The following is a 19,062-nucleotide window of genomic DNA, read 5'->3' on the forward strand; positions in this document are numbered from 1 at the left end:
CTGACGCTGGTTTTCGGAATACTGTATCATATCCACCACCCAAAACTCCCATCAAACGCAGAGCCATCGGCCAAATCGCCGCACCGTATCTCCTCGAACGTAGGCACAGTATTAGGCTTGTAGAAGCCCAACAAATTCTCCATATCCTTCTCCTCCATCTCCACTAGATCCTCCAAACTCCATTGTTCGCACACTTTGCTCATCCACCCCATCCTCTTTGGACCCTCTTCGATGTCTGGCGCCACTTTCCTCAACTTCTTCCTCAACATACCAACTTTCTGTACGGCCGCCCCAATATTCTTGGGCAGGTTCTTCGCAATCTGCTTCCGCACGATACTGGCCAGCTTCGGTCCGTTGCCGTTCGTAGACACCATGATCTGTAATGGCCCATCTCTGTGGACGCTACCGAAGTAGAAGTCGCATTCCGGAGGCACGTCGGCGATATTGGCCGCTACCTTTTTCTCTTTACACAACTTCCAAATGGTGGTGGATGCGTCAGGGTCGTCAATGGCTGTGAGAACCATGTCGACATTGTCCAGGTCTGACGGCTCAAACTTGCGGTCATGGTAGTCCACTTGGCCCTTTTCTATACGATATGCCACTTCTGGGTTGAGGCCACCGCGAGGGGATATGAGGGTTACTTTGGCGTCCGCGTTAAGGACGTTGAGAATGCGACCTGCTGCTACCTGGGTAGACGATGATCAGTCGCCACTGCTGGCTCAAAGAGAGAAGGTGCAGGGGACAGACTTCTCCCCCTCCCACCACGAGCACTCGCTTATTTCGAATCTGCCAAGCAAGAATTAGTGAGCCACCACCTTCAATAGCTGGAAAGTCCTCTGGCATTTTATAAAGCCTTAGGTATGCAAGAATAGTAGCAAAAGCAAAGAGTGGATTGAGGACCGCTTACGTAATATGCTATCGGCATTCGGCAAGTCCCGTCTCCGTTGGCTTAATAAATTGCAGATGCCCTCACTCGCGGGTAGCAGAAAAGCCTATACACCCTCGCGGGTAGTAGAAAAGCCTATACACCCTAGCCCGCAAGCGGCTAGAAGAAGCAAGATTACCTTATATATAATTCTATATATAAATCTATTTTTTTTTTTATTATTAAATATAATATTATCGCTAAATTATTACGCTTTTTAGTAAAAATAATATATTCTTATAAGAGATATTATTATTTATAAACACTTTTAAAATAATAAGTCTTATTAATAAATTTAAAATAATATAAAGATTTTCTTTAATATTACGCGTAATTAGTATTTTAAATATTTAAATAATTCTAATATATATAAATATTATTATTATTATAATCTCGATTATAAAAATATTAAAAAGCTTTATTAAAAATATTTAAAGTTTAGATATAAAAAATAAAGTTAATCTTAAAGCTCGAGATAATAATTATTTTATAAAAATTAAAATTATAATATAAGAATAACTTAATTTTAAAGTAAATTTAAAGATATTAAGCGATATAATTAAAAATAAATAGATTTAATATTATATTATAAATATATTATATATTATAAAAGCTAATATAATCGAAATTTAATTAAATATAGATTAAAATTTATATATATAAAATTAAAGAAATATTCTAATTTTAAAAATTAATACTTCGTTTAATTTTTTAATAAATATTATTTTAATTAGAATCTATAAAATAAATTATAAATTATTTAAAAATTAGATAAGAGATATTATTAGAATTATATATAATATATTAAGAAATTCTTTAAAAATAATAGCGAAAATTTCGATATTATATATAGATTATAATTAAATTTAATTTTAAATTTAATTTTATATTCTATACTATATTTATTAATAATAATAAAAAATATCTAAAAGATTTATTAAGATAATATTTTTAAATTTATTATAGTATTATAAGTATAATAAGCTCGTTAAAGAAAATTAATTTATTTATTTTAAAAGAGAATAGAGATTTAGAGTATAATATTAAGATTTAAAATTATATTATTAGAAGTTAAAAAAAAAAAAGATTTATAATATATAAAAATTATATTAATTTACTTAATTTAATCTTAATTAAAAATTATTAATAATCTTCTAAATAGAATCTATAAAAATTCTTATATTAAGATAATTAAATTATAAAGTATTATATTATAAATAATTGGAGTTTATCTTAAAGATTTTTATAGCGTTAATAGTTTCTAAAGGCTTTAACTATAATAGATAATAACGATTAAATAATAAATTATTAATAGAGAATAATAGAATTCTGTGGGGGCGCTTTCTTTATGTTGGTTATAGACTTTTCTACTATTCGCGAATACTCTAACTATATGGATACGCCTTCTTTCTAGAATTCTATTATTTTTTTATTATATCTTTATTTAATCGTTATTATCTATTTGTCTAAGCCTTTAGTTTTTTTTACGCTTTTATAATCTTTAATATTTTTTTTTATTATCTATATATATACTTGTATTTATTATCTTAATATAGAACTTTTATAGATTCTTTTAGAGATTATTAATAATTTTTATTAGATTAATTAGCGATTAATTAATTTCTATATATTATAATCTCTTTTTTTTAACTTTTTAATAATATAACTTTAAGTCTTATATTATACTCTAAATCTTTTTTCTTTTAGAATAATAATAATTTTCTTTATAAGCTTATTATACTTATAATACTATAATAATTTAGAATTTTTTTATAAATCTTTTAGTATTTTTTATTATTATTAATAGTTATATAAAATATAAATTAGATTTAAATTATTTATTTAGCTTATTAATATCATTTTTCTTTTTTTTGGATTTTTTAATATATTATATATAATTCTAATAGTTCTCTTTCTATTTTTAAATAATTTTAATTTTTTTTAATTCTAATTAAATAATATTTATCGAAAAATTAAACGAGTATTAATTTTTAAAATTAAAATATTTCTTTAATTTTTATATATAAATTTTAGTTTTTTTAATTAAATTTCGATTATATTATTCTTATAATATATAATATATTTATAATATAATATTAAATCTTTTTCTTTTAATTATTCGCTTAATATCTTTAAATCTATTTTAAAATTATTTTCTTTATTATAGCTTTATTTTTATAATATTATTTCTCGAGCTTTTAAATTAATTTTATTTTTTATATTTAAATTTTAAATATCTTTAATAAAGCTCTTTATATTCTTTTAATTAAATTATAATAATAATAATAATATTTTATATATTAGATTATTTAAATATTTAAAATATTATTCGCGTATATTAAGATCTTTTATTATTTTAATTTTTATAAAACTTATTATTTTAAAAGGTTTATAAATAATAATATCTTTTATAAAGTATACTATTTTTCTAGAGTTATAATTTAGCGTAATATTTATTTAATAATAAGGAAAGAATGATTTACGCGTGGATTTTTGGGCTTCTTCTGCCGCTTGCCTGTTCGGCTTTCTCCCCGCGCCTCACAAGGCAACACTGTCTCGCTGTGAGACCAAGGGCAAAATGTCTGCTCGGAAGCTCGGGGGAGGAAGAGTGCTGGGTAATGGGAGGCCTCTCTCACCAGCATATCCTCCGAGGAATCCTAACCTACTCTCGCCAACAGCCAGCTCTGTGTCCGTCAGTTCCTCCTCCCAACCTTCGACGGATGCCCAGGACCTAAGTTCCAGAATATCACTGGACCAGAGCGATGGAGATATCGCTGCAGCGGCTGCTCTGGCAGCGTCCACAAGACTCGCCTGCCCAATATGCAATGAAGAAATGGTAGGATTCGCCCCGAGGCACTAGGAAAGCGGCACACTGACTGGGCATAAGGTCACTCTATTGCAGCTGAACAGACATCTTGACGACACTCATAAGAATCTTGAGGAGGTCAAACAAAACGAAGCCAAGGATTGGTTCAAGACTCAAATGGTCAAGGCGAAGCGATTCCAGCCACTAGCCGTGCTCAACCAGAAGTTCAAAGGGTTGGATGTCTTCGAGTCGGACGACAGACCACAATCGCCCCAGCTACTGCCAACCGCTGCGGCTCCTGAGCCCTCACAGCCCGATCCTGAAGAACTCGTCACTCGAGCTCACTGGCAGAGACATGGACCGAATGACGCTTGCTCGGAGCCGGCATGTGGCAAGAGGCTTACATCGGCCAACGGCAATGTGAACTGCAGGAAGTGTGGGAAGCTTTTTTGTGATGAGCATACTATGTACAAGATGAAGCTCTCGAGGTCAGCCCAGCATGAGCCGGTAAGAGGTCTTTGGTGCAGGGTTTGTGAGACATGCTACAAGTCAAGAGAGGGCTACAACGACCGGAACGGCTACGAGCGAAACCACACTACCGATTTCGGGCATTTACGAAGGAAGACCGTTGATAAGACTTTGTTGGAAGTTTCCCGGCTGGAGAAGCGGCTCACGAAGCTTACACAGCTCCTAGCCAATCCACCAACAGAGAATATTCCTCCAGGAGGTGGCCTGCTTTGGTCTCTGACAGGCGCCAAAAATCAACGGAAGCAGACAGAGCAGTCCATAGTAGACTGGGAAGACGATGCTAGTGTTCAACGATGTCCATTCTGCCAGCAGGAGTTCTCAAGTTACACATTCAGGAGGCATCACTGCAGGCTTTGTGGCCGCGTGGTCTGTGGAGATCCATTGACAGATTGTTCGCAGGAAGTTGGACTAACCGTTGCTACCCGTACGTCACCCTCCAAATTCCTGGGTCTTCCCTGACTGACGTTTTCAGCGACTGCCAACGTGGCAGAGAAAGCTGTTAAACAAGTCGGCGTCGATGTTAGGATGTGCAAAGAATGCAGGACCACTGTTTTCAGCAGAAGTGACTTTGCAGCTGCCCTCGCACATAAGCCGCCAGACGTTCGAACATATGAGAATCTCATTCAATTCGAAAGAGGCATTCGACTAATGTTGCCAAACTTCCAGCGACTGCTGATGATTCTACAGTAAGTGCTCCTGATGATTCTAGAGCTACGTGGGCTGATAGTGTACAGAGACCCGGACAGGCCTCCATCTCAGGCCCAGCTTGCGGATGCTTCCAGAACGCGCAAACGGCTGGTTGACGCCTTTGGCCAGTACAATACTGCAGCTCGCCGAATCCGAGATCTGCCAACGGACTCGCCTACTCAGCAAAGGCTACAAAAGGCCATCTACCAACAAAGCTCCAATTTCCTTCAGATCCACATGCTTCCACTCAAGGCGCTCCCCAAGGTCCTTAAGCATGCCACAGCCCACGGTATTGGCTCCTCTGAACGTGCGCCACCCAACGGGAAATCAGCCGGTGCCCTTGCATCTATCAAATACAATGACATTGATAACGCGTCCCAAGTCAGCAGTAGCAGCGCTGTATCAGCTTTGGAAGCAGAGGAGAAGACGCTTCGCGAGACCCTCATAGTGCTTGAAGAGCAATTATTCCTTGTCAAAGAACAAGTAGCGGATGCTAACAAGCGGAGGAAGTTCGATGAAGTCAGCAGCCTTGCGCAGAATGTTGAGGATCTTAGCAAGGAGATTGACCACGTCCAAGGGCAACTTGGACAACTTGATTTCGCGGGTGCATACGGGGCGCAATCACCGAGGATTCTACCAGCAAGATGAACGAGGGACAAAGCCGCACCTTGGGAAGTGTCCAACGTTGAAAGACCTCGAGAAATAGAAAAGGTTGATTCAGGTCGGCTTATATACTGCACGACGCTGCCACATACTTTACATGAGATAACGTCGTTCATGCTATTCATCATTGCTCTCAAGTTCAACATTGCTTCAAGGGGCGGGCTGACCTCGTATGGAAATAAGGAAGTTGTAGCGTCATGTTCGAATTGTACCACCATTCCCATCTCCTCTTCTAATTGATCCTCCTCCCTATCTTGCGCTCGCTCAAACTCATCCTACTCGAATTACCACTGCATACAGGCGCACGAGAGCCGGCCAACTTCTCTTTGACCGCCTGGCTCCCTTCTATCGAATGGCATCTCTGACGGCATCGACCTTGGTTACACGACTCCAGAAGCCGTGTACCAAAAGCATGGAGCACGCCGATACTTTTTACTGACATGAAAACGTGATACCCTGGAAAAATTATTTCCCTTCATGAGATTGGCTCGTGAGATACGCAATCATATGTACCCATACCTATTCTCCACCAACCACACAAGGGAGAACAACGATGAGACCGAAGGGTTAGACCTTCTCTGTTCATTGGGAGTTCCAATTACCAAGGCAAGACGCACGCTGACTGTCGGAGGCAGAGTCACGGTCCCTAGTGCCCAGCCGTGGCACGTACTCTGCGATTGAGCTTACTCTGATCTTCCGTGGGCAGGCTGGCGAGTATTGTCCCTGTGTCCTCATGTTCGCAGGCGATGACATGATTAGCTTCTGCAGGGTTGTGTTGAGATTAGGGCTGTCCGGAAACCCCCAAAGCTCGTTGACGATCACGATCACGGGCGTTGCACCAACTACGACGAGCTTCTTGAAGCTTCTGGAGCCATTCCATCGCCTCCATAGCATGGCGCTAGTGAGGATCACTGGCCAAATTGAGTCTGGATATAAGTCAGACCTCATCACGAAGATGTCAAAGCAAGCACCAGCAATCGATACAATTTATTCAAGAGATTCAAAATGGCATTGAACAATGCGATCGCAAGCATTGTCGACTCCTCAACGACTATCTCAACACTCAGAAGAGTTTGGGAAGATAGTGAGGATCAAGGCCGGGCCAACCCATTTCAGAGAGCCTTCCATCACATCAGGTCCGATTTGGAAATTAAGCTTGCTGAAAACTATCTCAAACTTGAGAACCACAGCCAGGCGCATGAATGGATTAGTCTTATTCTGGCGCTAATCACTCCTTATCCCCCAGTACCTCGGAATCGTCCACGGGCCGCGGCGTGATATGGGGGGGCGACATATGCAAGCGTTTACTCACTCGCGGCACAGGCGAGTGAAGGGTTGGGATTGGTAGAGCGAGCTGTTGAGGAGATGAAAGCGGCAGTTTGGCACGATGCTGGAGACTCAAAACTGACTGCGGAGCTGGTACGCCTGGAGAGAAAGACGTAAAGTGGAGATGGGAATTGGAAGGTGCTTAAAGGAGGGTTGGGTGTATGGAGCATAGGTCAAGCATGGCGCAAGGAGCTGAGACCCGTGTTACATGATCAAAGCTCAGCGTCAATGATGCTGAGGCGGGTACTGTCGCAGTCTTGGGACTTCGGCGAATAGCAGGGTGTTTATGGCCTGTAGCCAGAAAACTGAGATCTCATGGAAAATGACTCTGAATCGTGACTTCCTCTCAGTAACTAGTCATCACGTCACATACTAAGATCCTACCCCTCAAATCCGGCAGGCACATTTGGCTGCACCCAGCATGCTGCTTGAACCTCGTCAACAAATAATTCGTACGTCGACACTCTTCCGCAACGATATCGCAACTGAACGCAGTCCTCCAGCTCCTCGAATCTTTGAAGACTTCTAAACATGCTTCCCACCCTTGTCACCCTGCTCTTCCTCCATCTCCAATTTTCCCTTGCTCTAAGCCTCCAGATCGGCAGCGTTCTTCCGAGACTCGTTAAGGATGTTTCGTCCAGCATCTTCGGTCACAGCGCCTATGTCGACCAGAAAGTCGACCAGACTCCTCGCTCGTTTCTCAATCATGAGCAATGGCATCAGCGTCATGCGGTCGCCTTCATGAACGCCTCATCAATTGCATATATGACACTCTCATCTCCCACTGGATTCGTGAGCACGAAGAGTCTGAGATCATCGCTAGCGTCAGCGTCAGCCTTCGCCAACTGCTCTAGCACCGCGAGTCTGGTGGTCTCAGCACTATCGTCAGCGCCGGCCTCTACAAGTTATTCGAGCACCATGAGTCTGGCCCTACCATTGTCCTCAGCGTCTGCCACTGCTCTCAAACCAACCAGTCTGGCTTCGCTCCTCGGTCACACAAAGGATCTTAAGACAGACACATTAGCACACTGGGACGATCAAACCGAGTCAGCATGCAGTACAGCTCTCATCGCTCTACACGGCGTCGCTACGAATCCATCTGGCATTGCAGCTTGCTACAACATTCAGAGCCTTGACAACTCTACAGGCATTTTCGAAGTCGATCTACGGCTCTACCGCATCTCTGCACCCAGCGAAGGATGGGTGAAGCTCAATCCTTCGAGCGTGGGTGTCGGACTGTCCTACGTCAATGCAACTGTATCTGCGACCAAAGCGAGGAAGTCCAAAAGGGAGGATCAGACGCTTCCTTGGTTCCCTGCCCAGAGAGATGAGGCTGCAGATATGTACATCCGACGATCTACTGGCGTTCCACCAAGAAGACTAGGAAGCATGACTTTCGTGGGCACTGTAGATGACGATGGACCATTAGCGGAGCTGAAGAACATGTGAGTAATGCATCTTACGCTGCTCCAAATAGTGGCTGATGGCCATGCAAAGGACCACGGCGTTGTCACTCCTCACCCCAGCGATTACACTCTCCGGCACTGAGCAGGATGGCACCTCACTCAACACTCGGCTGTCAAGCCAAGACGCATCCTTCGTCAACGGAGTCTTTGCAAGTACAAGGTCTGGAGGCTCCCAATCAGCAACAGGGACGGATGTCAACGAGTCCATGCTGCCCGGCATTAAGCTGGTCGGCTTCCCCATAGGCCTTGTCATCAGCAGTATCTGGGCTGTGCTGTACTTGATGACAATGGGATATGGGACGATCAGCAGGTATCAAGCGAGGGAATCATACAGGCGAAGAGTCAAGAAGAGGTTCAGTGGTGATACTATTACCAAGAGGAGGATGAGATGGGCTTGAGACTAGTGGATCCTAGATGACGGGTTTCTTCGGAATGACATCTAAGCAGCATGATTCCTGACAGCACGAATTTGGCAGGTATATTTTTCGACTGTCTCTAGGTTTTGGTGGACAGCTATGGCAGAATAAGATACAGGACAGACAGGTACAAGATGGGGAAGAAAGCTTTCGTCCCCTTGTCTCACGAGCGATATCTATCCTTTCCTATCGATAAGCTTGTGGGGGGCACGGGGATATTTTGCGGAGAATGTTGCGCTCTAGAACACTTGTAGTCGAGAAGGCTGAATAATCACAGATCAAAATGCATCGATTGGTCAGACCTTAAAATAGAGATCTAGTGAAGTACATAGTACCTTGGTGTTTCGAGATCCCCCCCCGAGGCTGTGTGGCAAAGCGGCTGGTGATGACATAGCTGCGACTCAAAATTCTTTCCGACCCTTCTTGGTTGCTCGAGAAGATGCTTTTGACCTTTACCATTCATTCATTCAACACAACTGGGAAATAATGATTCAATGAAAGCGATAGCGTTGTGTAGCCTAGACCTTGCCGTATCTGTAGAGCCCAAGAAGATGCCAATAATATCTTCTTCCTAGCTGTTGCAAGTGGGTAATTCGATTCCAGACTCGGGCAGGACTTTGGCGGTGAGAAAATCGTTTCGGCTGTTGCCAGCGAATCATGGACTTACCGTTCCCGGCCTAGCCTCAAAAAAATTCCACCACAAATCTTTTAAGAAAGCGCCAGCCTCACCAGATCCTTCTCCTTTTCTTCCACCCTCTCCTCTCTCTCTTTCTCACTCATAGACTGTGTCTCTTCTTTCAATAGACGCATTTGTTGCATAATCCACTTAGAGTCACATAGAGCACGAATTCGCGTGGCCTTCATCTGTCCATACCCGACTTAGATTTCACTTGAACGCCGCGTACATCACCCACAAACCGTTCGCCTCCTAATCAGAGTCCATTCTCCCATTTGTTGAGTACACCGAACACAACTACAAACCATGCCCTCTGTCGACGTCATGGACAGCGCACCCTCGAATCCTGCTACTCAGAAGAGCGAGAACCAAAAATCCGTCAAGGTGCTCGATGAGCTGTTGAACAAGCTGACCATCTCGAAGACTGCGGATGAGACGAGCGCTGCTGCGGGCAACATCGCTACTTTCATCAATGGAGACATTGAGGAGCATGATGCTCCCACGAAGTGAGTTCTACCACATTTTCTACGACCACAGCTTTTCCGGATCTGGGACTTTGCCACGGTCGCAGGTTCTAGAAACCCTTCTCCATAACCGAACCCTTGCTGACAACTTTCTCACGCAGAGCGGTCGCAGTCTTAAAGCAGCAACTCGCAAATAAGAAAGACGCAGGTGCACGAGAACGTGGCCTGAACACCATCCGGGCCATTGCCCAGCACTCCTCGATATCCGCAAATGTCGAACCATACTTGGTGGCGCTCCTCGCGCCGACTCTCTCGGCCGTTGGTGACAAGATGACCCCAGTCAAGACCGCCGCACAAGCAGCAGCTCTCGCGATAGCGAAGGCTATAAATCCCAACGGTGTCAAGGCCATCCTACCTCCGATCATTCACTCGATCAGAAATGCTCAGAAATGGCCCGAGAAGATGACTTGCCTGCAGTGCATCGAAGCACTTGTCGAGTCCGCACCAGCACAACTTGCCTACCGAGTCCCAGACCTGATTCCGGTCGTCTCAGAAGCAATGTGGGATACCAAGGCTGAAGTCAAGAAGGCTGCATATGGTACCATGGAGAAAGTCTGCAATTTGATTGTGAACAAGGATATCGACCGCTTCATCCCCGAACTTATCAAATGTATCGCCAAGCCAGAAAATGTCCCCGAGACCGTCCATCTCCTTGGTGCCACCACCTTCGTCACTGATGTTCACGAACCAACTCTGGCTATCATGGTTCCTCTCCTCGACCGTGGTCTTGCAGAGCGCGAGACAGCTGTTAAGCGAAAGGCCGCTGTCATCGTTGATAACATGTGCAAGCTTGTCGAAGATCCCAACATCGTGGCCGCTTTCTTGCCCAAACTCATGCCTGCCCTGCAGAAGAACTACGATAATTTGGCTGATCCCGAGGCTCGTGAGAAGACAAAGCAAGGTCTAGAGACTCTGGTCCGTGTCGGAAACGTCAAAGACGGCAAGATCCCCGAGAAGTCCCACGCTGGTGAAGTCACGACTGTCCACGGTGTTCTGAAGCAGATCCTGGAGCCTTCGCACAAGGACGCCGTGCACAAGTTTGGCCCAGTGGTAGAATACATCGCAGCCATCGCTGGTCAATTGATCGATGAGAAAGACAATGACTCTGCTAGCTGGACTGAAAACACCCTCCCATACATTACAGCTATTGTTGGCGACAAAGATGCTAGAGGAATTGCCGATGCTCTTCGAAAGCGCGCATCTCCAGGTGCAGTTGACGAAGCTGATGATGAGGAAGATGACGAGGAAGGCGAGGACCTTTGCAACTGCACATTCAACTTGGCCTACGGCGCTAAGATCCTCCTGAATCAAACACATCTCCGTCTCAAGCGCGGTCAACGCTACGGTCTTCTCGGTCCCAATGGTTCTGGAAAATCCACCCTCATGCGCGCGATCAACAACGAGCAAGTCGAGGGATTCCCAAAGAAGGACGAGGTCAAGACCGTCTTCGTCGAGCACGACCTTGACTCGGCCGATACCGAGCAAACCGTTATCGGCTGGACCATGAAGAAGCTTGGTGACGTTGGCCTGACCATTGAGAAACCTGCGGTCGAGGCCAAGCTTGAGGAATTCGGGTTCTTCAAAGAGCAATTTGAGGGTCCCATCACCGCGCTATCTGGTGGCTGGAAAATGAAGTTGGCTCTTGCCCGTGCCGTCTTCGAAGACCCCGACATCCTCCTTTTGGATGAGCCTACCAACCATCTGGATGTCAAGAACGTCAAGTGGCTCGAGGACTACCTGACCAATTCGCCCTGCACATCGATTATTGTGTCGCACGACAGCAAATTCCTCAACAATGTCATTCAGCACGTTATCCACTACGAGCGCTTCAAGCTGAGGAGATACCGAGGCAACCTTGGCGAATTTGTGAAGAAGGTCCCATCTGCTCGCTCATACTACGAGCTGAGTGCCTCCGAAATGGAGTTCAAATTTCCCGAGCCAGGTTTCCTCGAGGGTGTCAAGACCAAGGCCAAGGCCATCGTCCGTGTCAACAACATGACCTTCCAATACCCAGGTACCAGCAAGCCTCAAATCCAGGACATCACTTTCCAATGTTCGCTCGGCTCCCGTATCGCTGTCATTGGTCCTAATGGTGCCGGCAAGTCTACTCTCATCAACGTCCTTACCGGAGAGCTCATCCCTACGATTGGTGATGTTTACACGCACGAGAACATCCGTATTGCCTACATCAAGCAGCACGCCTTCGCCCACATTGATCACCACTTGGACTTGACTCCGTCAGAGTACATCCAGTGGCGATTCCAGACCGGTGAAGATCGAGAGACGATGGACCGCGCCAACAAGATTGTCACCGACGAGGACGAGAAGGCTATGGACAAGATCTACAAGGTTGACGGCACACAACGACGAGTCATTGGCATCCACTCTCGAAGAAAGTTCAAGAACTCCTACGAGTATGAGTGTTCCTTTGTTCTCGGCGAGAACGTTGGCCAGAAGAACGAGAGGTGGACTCCGATGATGACTGCTGACAACGCCTGGATCCCACGTACCGAAATCCTTGTTTCTCACTCCAAGATGGTTGCAGACGTCGACCAAAAAGAAGCTTTGGCAAGCGGACAGTTCCGTCCATTGGTCCGAAAGGAGATCGAGGCTCACGGCGCTAACTTTGGTCTCGATGCTGAGCTCATCTCCCACTCACGTATGCGTGGTCTCTCCGGTGGGCAGCGTGTCAAGGTCGTGCTTGCTGCCTGCTCGTGGCAGCGACCTCATTTGATCGTTCTTGATGAACCGACCAACTACTTGGACCGTGACTCCCTGGGCGCTTTGTCAAAGGCTCTCAAGTCATTCGAGGGTGGTGTCATCATCATCACTCACTCGGCTGAGTTCACGCAGAATCTGACTGAAGAGGTAAGCTACTATTCCGACCATCTTGTCAAGGTGTACAGACGCTAATATTATTACAGGTCTGGGCAGTCATGGACGGTAGGATGACGCCTTCCGGTCACAGCTGGATCTCGGGCCAAGGCTCTGGTCCTCGCCTCAAGGAAGACGGCGAAGAGGAAGAGCGCTTTGACGCCATGGGTAACAAGATCGACTCAACGAAGAAGAAGGTCAAACTATCTTCTGCTGAGCTGAGAAAGAAGAAGAAGGATCGGATGGCCAAGCGCAAGGCTGGTATTGAGGTCTTCTCTGACGAGGAGTAGAGAAGTGGAAATTCCAAAGTCATTGGTAGCATGGTGGTTTCGCATGTTTTCCTTGTGTAGCAGGCGTTGGAGAAAATGGAGGATGCGAAGATGAAGATGGCACGCGGAAATGACATCGGAGTGTTCAAGGGCGACTTCGGCCGCTGCCCACGGTGTTCATGGATGCTGCATAATGTTTTTCTTTAGACCGTGTGCGACTGGTTGCATTTATTTGACTCACGCACTAGATTTAGATGGAGGATAGATGATGGGAAAACAAGTAGAATGTTCCAATCCGATCTCGAAAAAGGGGCCCATCTGTCGTGATACTTTGCCCTATCAAACGTTCGATTCTAGCATGGTCTACTATGCAGGACTCGGTCTTAGAGTGGGATATCCGTGGTCCATCGAACGAAGATGTCCGCCGCAAGCAGAACACAGAAGATTTCACGATGGAGCCATTCATAAATGCACCATGGCTTAACTGATGAGAACGTACCAGAGCTTTTATTTCTGGCCTGCCTCATTGACAAGTACATCTAATCTACTCATCCACTAGTCCAGCAATCTGTTGATGTTTCGTCTCTACCGTACTTACACTCCTGGGGGCAACGATGCCGAGACTGCCAAGATCACACCGAGGTCGGCCGAGAGTTGCCAAGCGTCGGAGATCGGAAACAGGAAGGTGCAGAATGAATGGATGATGCAAGGTTTCGCCTATTTCAGGTGTCAAGGGCTCATCGAATGTATCCCTGTAATCAAGGGCGAATGAAAAGGCTTGACTGGGATTGTTACCCCACCAGTGGCTTGACTGGTGCTGATGGGGCTGCTTGAAATCAAATTGTTTTATCCATTATCATTTATTGATTGATTTATCTTTCTTTTTCATTGACTCCCCACGTGTCTTTCATTATTTCCTCTCTCGTGTCATCATCATTAAATATAATTGTATCTATAACGACCTTATATATTCCCTGCATTAACGTTGCCTGATTGTCGTTATGAACACCTTTTTTCTTCCTTCCCCTCAGCGATTGGTCCCTTAATGTTTACTTTAAGCTCTTGCGACACGTCCTCCTCAAGACCCTTTCACCTATCCACCACACTCGTTACCACTTGTGGCACTTGAGACCATCCGGGGTCAATTGCAAGTCGTCTGTAGATGACATCTTCGACTTGATGAAGCATTCACTAGACTACGTACAAGCCATAACCACCAAGCGACCACGTCATTCAAGAGCCGAGCTGCCCTGACAGAACACAAAACCGAGGATCCAGCGTGTTCTCCTTATAAGCTAGGATGCTGCTTGGCGGTCGCACCGTAGTCATCGTGTTCCTCCTCTGCAGCTCCCTCGTCCTCTTACGCCTCCGCCATCACTCTGATTCTCCACATGTACATGTGAAAGCCGGCGGCCAGACGAACCAAGGAGGATGTTCGGGAAGGCTCGCACGGCTGAATGACCTGGGCATCAAATTCCCTGTCAAATATGCTAGCCGCGACATAATCATAAAAGCTAATTCAGACCTCAACCGGACTTCTCTCACCCAGATTGATGCTCCCTTACTGTCAGACGTACAGATGCTTGACCCCGTCAAAAATCCTGATGGGGAATTGGAACAATGCTCCCCTTCGCTGACATTGGAGGTACCCGCTTTCCCAGGGCAACCTGCTAATGCTTCTCATATCATATTCGGCATTTCGACATACATCAAGCGCATGGACGATTCAATACCACACCTTCAAAGATCGCTAGCTTACACCAATGCCCGGCTTATCATCTTGGCCGTAGATTTTGGCGAGGTGACGCCAAGCCGCAAAGAAATGGCAGTGCTGGAAACTCGCATGCATGGCCTTGGTATAGACGCTACGGTCCTTGGAGCACCAAAGGATAGCTCGATGCAAACTCGATACTTCTCTCTGGCCAAAATCCTGTACGAACGAAGAGATTCTAAAACTCAATGGATCTCCCTTTTGGATGATGATACCTTTCTACCTTCAATGCACTCATTAGTCGACACACTTGGCACCTACGACTCGTCAAAGGAATGGTATCTCGGTGCCATGTCGGAGGATTGGTGGTCCGTCATGGTCTACGGCATGATGTCTTTTGGTGGAGGGGGCACGTTTCTATCAATCCCACTAGCGGCTCAGATCAACGCCAATTATGACACCTGCTTACAAGAATCAACCGCGAACCAGGGAGATATCAGGGTTTTCCAGTGTATTACGGCACATACCACAACAAAACTTCAGCCTCTAACCGGACTCCACCAAACCGATCTGGGTGGTGATCTCTCCGGTTTCTATGAAAGCGGCCGCTTGCCGCTCTCTCTACACCACTGGAAGACGGGATGGCATTTCGAGCAAAAGCCTGAACAGAGAGCGCTGAATACGTACCCCATGGCAAAGATGCATCTTGTGTCCGACGTCTGCGGTGACTGCTTCCTGCAACGATGGCAGTTTGGCTCCGACACGATTCTGAGCAATGGATTCTCGATCTCGACATACCCAAATCAGAACTTCCTGGCTGATCTTGTGAAGAACAAAGACATGGACAAGATAGAGGATACATTCATGCCGACCCGGGAGGTCAATTCATTCATGCAGGGCTATGAGCATTCTATTGGCCCGCTGAGGCCCAGAGTCGAGGGGAAGATCCAGTACAAGTTATTAGATGCCAAGGCGGAGGATGGAGGTGTCAGGCAATACTACATCTACAAAGCTTTGGATGAGGAGCCGGATATCCTATATGAGATTTTCTGGACCAGGAACGAGACTCATGTCTGAGCAACATCTGTCGTCTCAGAGCAAGTCATGTACATCATGCCGTGGAATCAAGCCTTTGCCAAGTCGGGAGGAAAACCAGGAGCGCCGGTCCTTGTTCCTTGCCGCCAAGTCTTGAGGGATTTGCGAATAAGAGAGAACCCGACCAGACTTCCGCATTGTGACAGTTCGCCACGTCTTGTCTTTGAATTTGTCTTCTTTGACGCCATGGATTCAGATACCTTGAGAGCAGCATTGCTGGCCGCCTCATCCCAAGGTTACCTCAAGTCGGGGTAGCAATGAGTGCGATGTAACGACCGATACACGAGAGCGCAAAGGATATTTAGAAACGAATTTTGGAGGTTTTGGGAATTTTGGGAATTTTGGGAGTTCAGGGCCAATTCTGTTCGGATAAATAATTTTATTGTGTGTATAAAAGCTTTCATAGAAGGTGGCCGCAAGCTGGTAAGCCGGCGGACTATGTATGAAGTATGACTCAAATGAAAGGCAGGAAACAGAGACCATTCTCACGGTTACCGTGCCCTCTCAGCCTGCGGACAGCGGGGACAGAGTCTTCAAAAGCATGCCAAGAATGAACTGCCAAGCTCACCAAGGGTGGCAGTGACTCTTTCGCAACAGACCAGGCTTTCAGCGAGGCCTCCAAATCTCCAAGGCTCCAATAATCAGCCTGCGTAAAATCTCGACTCCGCCTTCTCCGCTCACTGCCCGGTCAACGGATAAGAGCCGCTCAGCGGCAGCGAGCCTCGCTCAACGTCACCGTGGCGCTAGCGTCAGCCCTATCAACAGCTGCGCCTGCTTTGCTAAGCGATGACTCTAATCTCTCCAGCCTTCCTTATCCTTCTACAAAACTCACATCATATCTGTCTGAAAAACATTCGTCTCCTTCTACAACCTCAGAAAAACAAGTAAACCAAATTCCGAAGCAATCGGACATCCTACTCAACCATGGGAGATCCGTACCGCCAAAATTCCGCCTACGACTACCCCACCACCACTACAACCCACGCCCCTTACAATCCCACCCAATACGCTCCTCCAGCAGCAGACCAGTATGCCGGCGCCCTAACGACTCGTCACGGCTCTACAGCCAGCAGCTACTATCCCTCCCAATCGAACATGCAACTTTCGCAATCCTCCAACCGCCCTCCTGACTCCGACTACCTGGACCCAAACCGCCCTCGCAGCGGCCACAGGCACGGGCACAAATCCCGCGACCATTCGCGCCATGGTAGAGACGCCGACCGTGACGACGATGGCCACCGTGGCCATGGGAGGGATAGGAGTCGCTCCAAGAGCCGCGGTGCGGAATGGGGCGCCACTCTCGCCGGCGCGGCCGCCGGAGGTTTGCTGGGGCGCAAAGCGGGACACGGTGGCAACCTAGGCACGGTCGGTGGGATCATCGCCGGCGCCGTCGGCGCGCACGAACTGGAGCGCGGATACGAGAAACGGAAGGAGAAGAAACGGCTGGAAGACCCATACGCGGAGGAGAGGCCCTCGAACCACAGGCGCAGATCTAGCGGCGGATTGATCGGCGGGATGAAGGATAAGGTCGAGGGATTGCTGAATCCGGACTCGGGGAAGGAAAAGAGGCGGTCGAAGAGTCATGTCTCTTCGAGCCGGAGGAGCAGGGGCTATGATGACTACAGCGACGATGAGTACGATGATCGGTATGATGGCAAGAATTCCGGGGGCGGAAGGAGTAGACGGGATGATTATTACTGAGGAGGGAGGCTAATGCGAGGGAGAATCGGGATGGGGTTTCAGATCTTCGGGATATGGGTGGTTTTAGTTGGCATTGGCGGTAACGATTTATAATGACACGACTTTCTCCCATAGTGTAAGCGATAGTAGTAATAATCCACGATGGAGAAATGTGCCCGCACGGTTTCCGAAAATCGATGCTTCAATCAACGCATGTTCGATAGTCTCAGCCGGTAGTGGTCCACCTGTAATCTCTTCCTGCTCCCACTTCCCCTTCCAAACGAAGCATGCCATTTCCGCAGAACCCTTCGCCGAGAAAACATCAAAACACCACCCCAACCCCACCCACCCAACGCCCCAAACACTCCCAATCCCAATCCCAATCCCGTCCCACCTTCCTTCCCATCTTCCGGAATCCCCACCTTCCCTCCCTTTGTCCCGGATCCTCACCCGATGCAACCGGCTCAGTAAACAATCGCTGCACATCGCCATGAGTAAGGTATCGTATCGTATCGTATCGTATCGTATCGTAGGCGCCCTTAACCAGTCTAGCGCCAATAATTTGAGCACTACTTTAAGGTACCGTACACGCGGAATAATAGACCGGGCTTAGTTTACTTGTATGATAATGGTTTTGGGACGCAATGGCCGGTTCTTGATCAGGTTTCACGGACGTTAGGGTAGTTATTATTACTTTTTGCTGTTTGTGGCGCTTGCTACGGGCTAGACCACTACCCAACTGGCGGACCTCTGAGTGAATGGGCAGAAATTATACAGTATCCAGGAAATGAAGGTATTTCAAAGCTGGTCGAGGTCCGAATCCCATGTCCCCTCCACACCAACAGCACCGGCAGCATGAAAGAACCCAATGCAGAAGAAAGCGGCCATGCCAAACAACCCATCCAACACCGACTGCCTTCTGCCATGGGGTGACAGAAACCGGAACTGCGAGTCCGAAGGTCAAACGGTAGGCTCCCATCATCGCACTCGTCTCGAGAGCGTGCTGCCGGAAGCATTCGATCACTTGGTTGACTGCCACAGGCACTAATAATATCGCTGGGAAGGTGATGACGATAACGCCTAAGGCGAGGACCATGTAGTGATTATGATATTGGAGCGCAACGCCGAAAACCCCCAAGCCAATTGGGCAACAGCATGAGCGAAGGCAGCCACAGAGTATGCAACCTATATTCCGGCCTCCACGTCCCCCCCCATATCTTCCAGATAGCCAAACAGGAAGCCAGTCATTGAGATAATGCCCGTATACTTGGGCGAGTATAATACCGCACCAGAGACTGAAGGTAAATTCGGCATTCTGCTGTGGTGGGAACCCATATCCACCCTTTTTGTCGGGCTCTTGGAGGAAGACGGTGAGGGGTGTATTGATCATGACATCTCACCCGAACGGGAGTAAAT

The 19,062-nt window shown here is 46.5% G+C and overlaps 6 protein-coding genes across 6 annotated transcripts; 5 read left to right on the plus strand and 1 right to left on the minus strand.

The window, feature by feature from the left end:
* Positions 1-26: 26 nt before the first annotated feature.
* Positions 27-843, minus strand: HO173_009191 (uncharacterized protein; the record flags this gene model as incomplete). The annotated part of the gene is made up of 2 exons (XM_037311082.1): positions 27-686; positions 748-843. The coding sequence occupies 2 exons, from the start codon at positions 841-843 to the stop codon at positions 27-29; spliced, it is 756 nt and encodes a 251-aa protein (XP_037161949.1).
* A 2,660-nt stretch (positions 844-3,503) lies between these two features.
* On the plus strand, positions 3,504-5,594 carry HO173_009192 (uncharacterized protein; the record flags this gene model as incomplete). The annotated part of the gene is made up of 4 exons (XM_037311083.1): positions 3,504-3,761; positions 3,813-4,683; positions 4,732-4,945; positions 4,994-5,594. The coding sequence occupies 4 exons, from the start codon at positions 3,504-3,506 to the stop codon at positions 5,592-5,594; spliced, it is 1,944 nt and encodes a 647-aa protein (XP_037161950.1).
* A 1,872-nt stretch (positions 5,595-7,466) lies between these two features.
* Positions 7,467-8,799, plus strand: HO173_009193 (uncharacterized protein; the record flags this gene model as incomplete). The annotated part of the gene is made up of 2 exons (XM_037311084.1): positions 7,467-8,380; positions 8,433-8,799. 2 exons carry the CDS (start codon positions 7,467-7,469, stop codon positions 8,797-8,799), a joined length of 1,281 nt encoding a protein of 426 aa, XP_037161951.1.
* A 1,000-nt stretch (positions 8,800-9,799) lies between these two features.
* Positions 9,800-13,181, plus strand: HO173_009194 (uncharacterized protein; the record flags this gene model as incomplete). The annotated part of the gene is made up of 3 exons (XM_037311085.1): positions 9,800-9,999; positions 10,119-12,885; positions 12,942-13,181. The coding sequence occupies 3 exons, from the start codon at positions 9,800-9,802 to the stop codon at positions 13,179-13,181; spliced, it is 3,207 nt and encodes a 1,068-aa protein (XP_037161952.1).
* A 1,279-nt stretch (positions 13,182-14,460) lies between these two features.
* On the plus strand, positions 14,461-15,948 carry HO173_009195 (uncharacterized protein; the record flags this gene model as incomplete). The annotated part of the gene is made up of 1 exon (XM_037311086.1): positions 14,461-15,948. The coding sequence occupies one exon, from the start codon at positions 14,461-14,463 to the stop codon at positions 15,946-15,948; it is 1,488 nt and encodes a 495-aa protein (XP_037161953.1).
* Positions 15,949-16,890: 942 nt separating this feature from the next.
* On the plus strand, positions 16,891-17,667 carry HO173_009196 (uncharacterized protein; the record flags this gene model as incomplete). The annotated part of the gene is made up of 1 exon (XM_037311087.1): positions 16,891-17,667. One exon carries the CDS (start codon positions 16,891-16,893, stop codon positions 17,665-17,667), a length of 777 nt encoding a protein of 258 aa, XP_037161954.1.
* Positions 17,668-19,062: the final 1,395 nt, after the last annotated feature.

Source organism: Letharia columbiana (assembly GCF_014066305.1).
Source record: "Letharia columbiana isolate WasteWater2 chromosome Unknown Sc0000038_s0, whole genome shotgun sequence".
Taxonomy (NCBI): domain Eukaryota; kingdom Fungi; phylum Ascomycota; class Lecanoromycetes; order Lecanorales; family Parmeliaceae; genus Letharia; species Letharia columbiana.